The sequence below is a fragment of the Phymastichus coffea genome, unplaced genomic scaffold, assembly GCF_024137745.1.
Source record: "Phymastichus coffea isolate CEN01 unplaced genomic scaffold, Cenicafe_Pcof_1.1 PCOF00003, whole genome shotgun sequence".
Lineage (NCBI taxonomy): Eukaryota > Metazoa > Arthropoda > Insecta > Hymenoptera > Eulophidae > Phymastichus > Phymastichus coffea.
Window position 1 is genome coordinate 9392889 of NW_026706814.1, and position 1969 is coordinate 9394857.

General features: G+C 40.9%; 1 protein-coding gene across 1 annotated transcript; it reads left to right on the forward strand.

Moving 5' to 3' along the window:
* The first annotated feature begins 266 nt into the window (after positions 1 to 266).
* On the forward strand, positions 267 to 739 carry LOC131665712 (uncharacterized). Its single transcript, XM_058937772.1, has 2 exons — positions 267 to 569; positions 659 to 739. The coding sequence occupies exons 1-2, from the start codon at positions 267 to 269 to the stop codon at positions 737 to 739; spliced, it is 384 nt and encodes a 127-aa protein (XP_058793755.1).
* Positions 740 to 1969: the final 1230 nt, after the last annotated feature.

Below are 1969 nucleotides of genomic sequence, written 5' to 3' on the forward strand. Positions count from 1 at the left end.
ATTTATTTATTTTCAGTTGCTTAGGTGTGCAGGCAATGCACAACACGTTGCCCAACTTACCCAGATTATTGCGATTGTTCGTGAAGTAAGTATATTAATATTATTATTTAATTCTATACATATACTTATACAGATTTTTCATTTTTCAGTGGATCAAAGAATCAATGACTGAAAGACTGGTCGCGCAACAATTGGCCTATCAAATTGAGAAGACTATAGAAGAGCGAGTGAGGGCGCAGCTATGTCGCTAGAAGCGCGCAGAAATAATGAGAAAAAAACCAGAATTTTCACGATTAGAGCGCAAGAGAAAAGCTGAGCTGGCCAAGACGGTGCAGGATGAATTAGCGGACAAAATAAAAAAAAGATTAGTTGCGGCAAAATCATTGTCATCAGCATCGCCCTCATCTACATCATCTTCAGGATCGGAGACGTTGTCATCATCGTCTACGTCAGCATCGTCTACGTCTGCGTCATCTACGTCTGCGTCTACCACATCTGCGTTTGCAACATCATCGATGCCTTCGCTTGACATTTTACAACATGATGAGGCAATTGATTTATCTACTAAGGTAAGAAAACACTTATATTTATTATAAAATTTATATATTTCATGCGTTTATTTTAAACAAAATTAATTAATATTTTTAATAATTTACAGAGAACTGTGCCGAAGAAGCCACAAATCAAGAGTAGTGAGGCTATTCGGCGTAAAATAATCATGATTCCGATATTATTTTAATAGAATGATCATATTACCGACAACGAGAAAGCCGACTCGCCCCCTCAAGGTAATAGGAACGCATAAGAAGAGGACAAAATAAATTAAAATAAATAAAATGCTTTATTTTTTTAATTAGAGAGAGGGAGAGAAAGAAGTGAGAGAGTGAGAGAACTAGTGGTAGAGAGATAGAGAGAGAGGGAGGGAGAGAGAGAGAGTTCCATATGCTGTTATGATTAGGTATTATATATTTAAAATTAAATTATTATTATATTTAAACTTAAATGCTTTTATTCATAAAATTTAACTTGATATATTGTATGTTACACATTTTTATTTATTTAGCTTATATTTAATTGTATTAATTCCAATTTATTTAGAGAGTCAACTATATTAAACTAATTTCTTCACATCACCGCTGATTGGATCTGCCAGTGGGCCCTCCGACAGAGTGCCTTCCCCAACCACCCATCCACCTACTCCACCCACCCACTCACACCCACCGACCTACCCTCATCAACCCACCCACCCACACCCACCTACAGAAGTTATTAAGGTAGGATGCTGTAGAAGTTGGTAGGATATTTAGTAAGCTATATGATGGTCTCTCTCATTCTCCTTCTATAGTAGAGAGCATAGTAAGCTTATGCTGGCTAAGTTTAGGCCCTCGGAGAGGGGGTAGCGTCTCTAGCTTGCTAGGTGCGTACGCCGTTTAGTCTGGCTGCTTCTCTCTCTCTCTCTCTCTCTCTCTCTCTCTCTCTCAATGATTATAGGTAGTTTGTATTAAATTCTAACAATTATAACGGGGTTTTGGCCCAGTGAAATTGGGCCTGGCTAGGACAGGGACCGTTGCCAAAAGGGCTTTGACTTGCTCGAAAGCTTGCCGTTGCGCCTCCTGCCATTCAAATTTGGCGTCCTTGCGGGTGAGCGCGTTAAGCGGCTCGCAAATCGTGGCGTAATCGTTTAGAAATTTTCGATACCACGAGGCCATGCCCAAGAATCTGCGCAAAGCACGAAGATTTTTCGGGGCTGGGTACTCGAGTATCGGTGCGACTCGTTCTGGATCGGGACGTGTACCATCGCGATTTACTAGCACGCCGAGATAACGCACCTCGGTCATGCAAATCCTGGACTTCTTGCGGTTGATCGTAAGGCTAGCTTCACGTATTCTTTTTAGAATATGCGTGAGCCAGCGGACCATGCTCTGAGAACATTTCAGTAGCGATGATCACGTCGTCAAGATACGCGAAG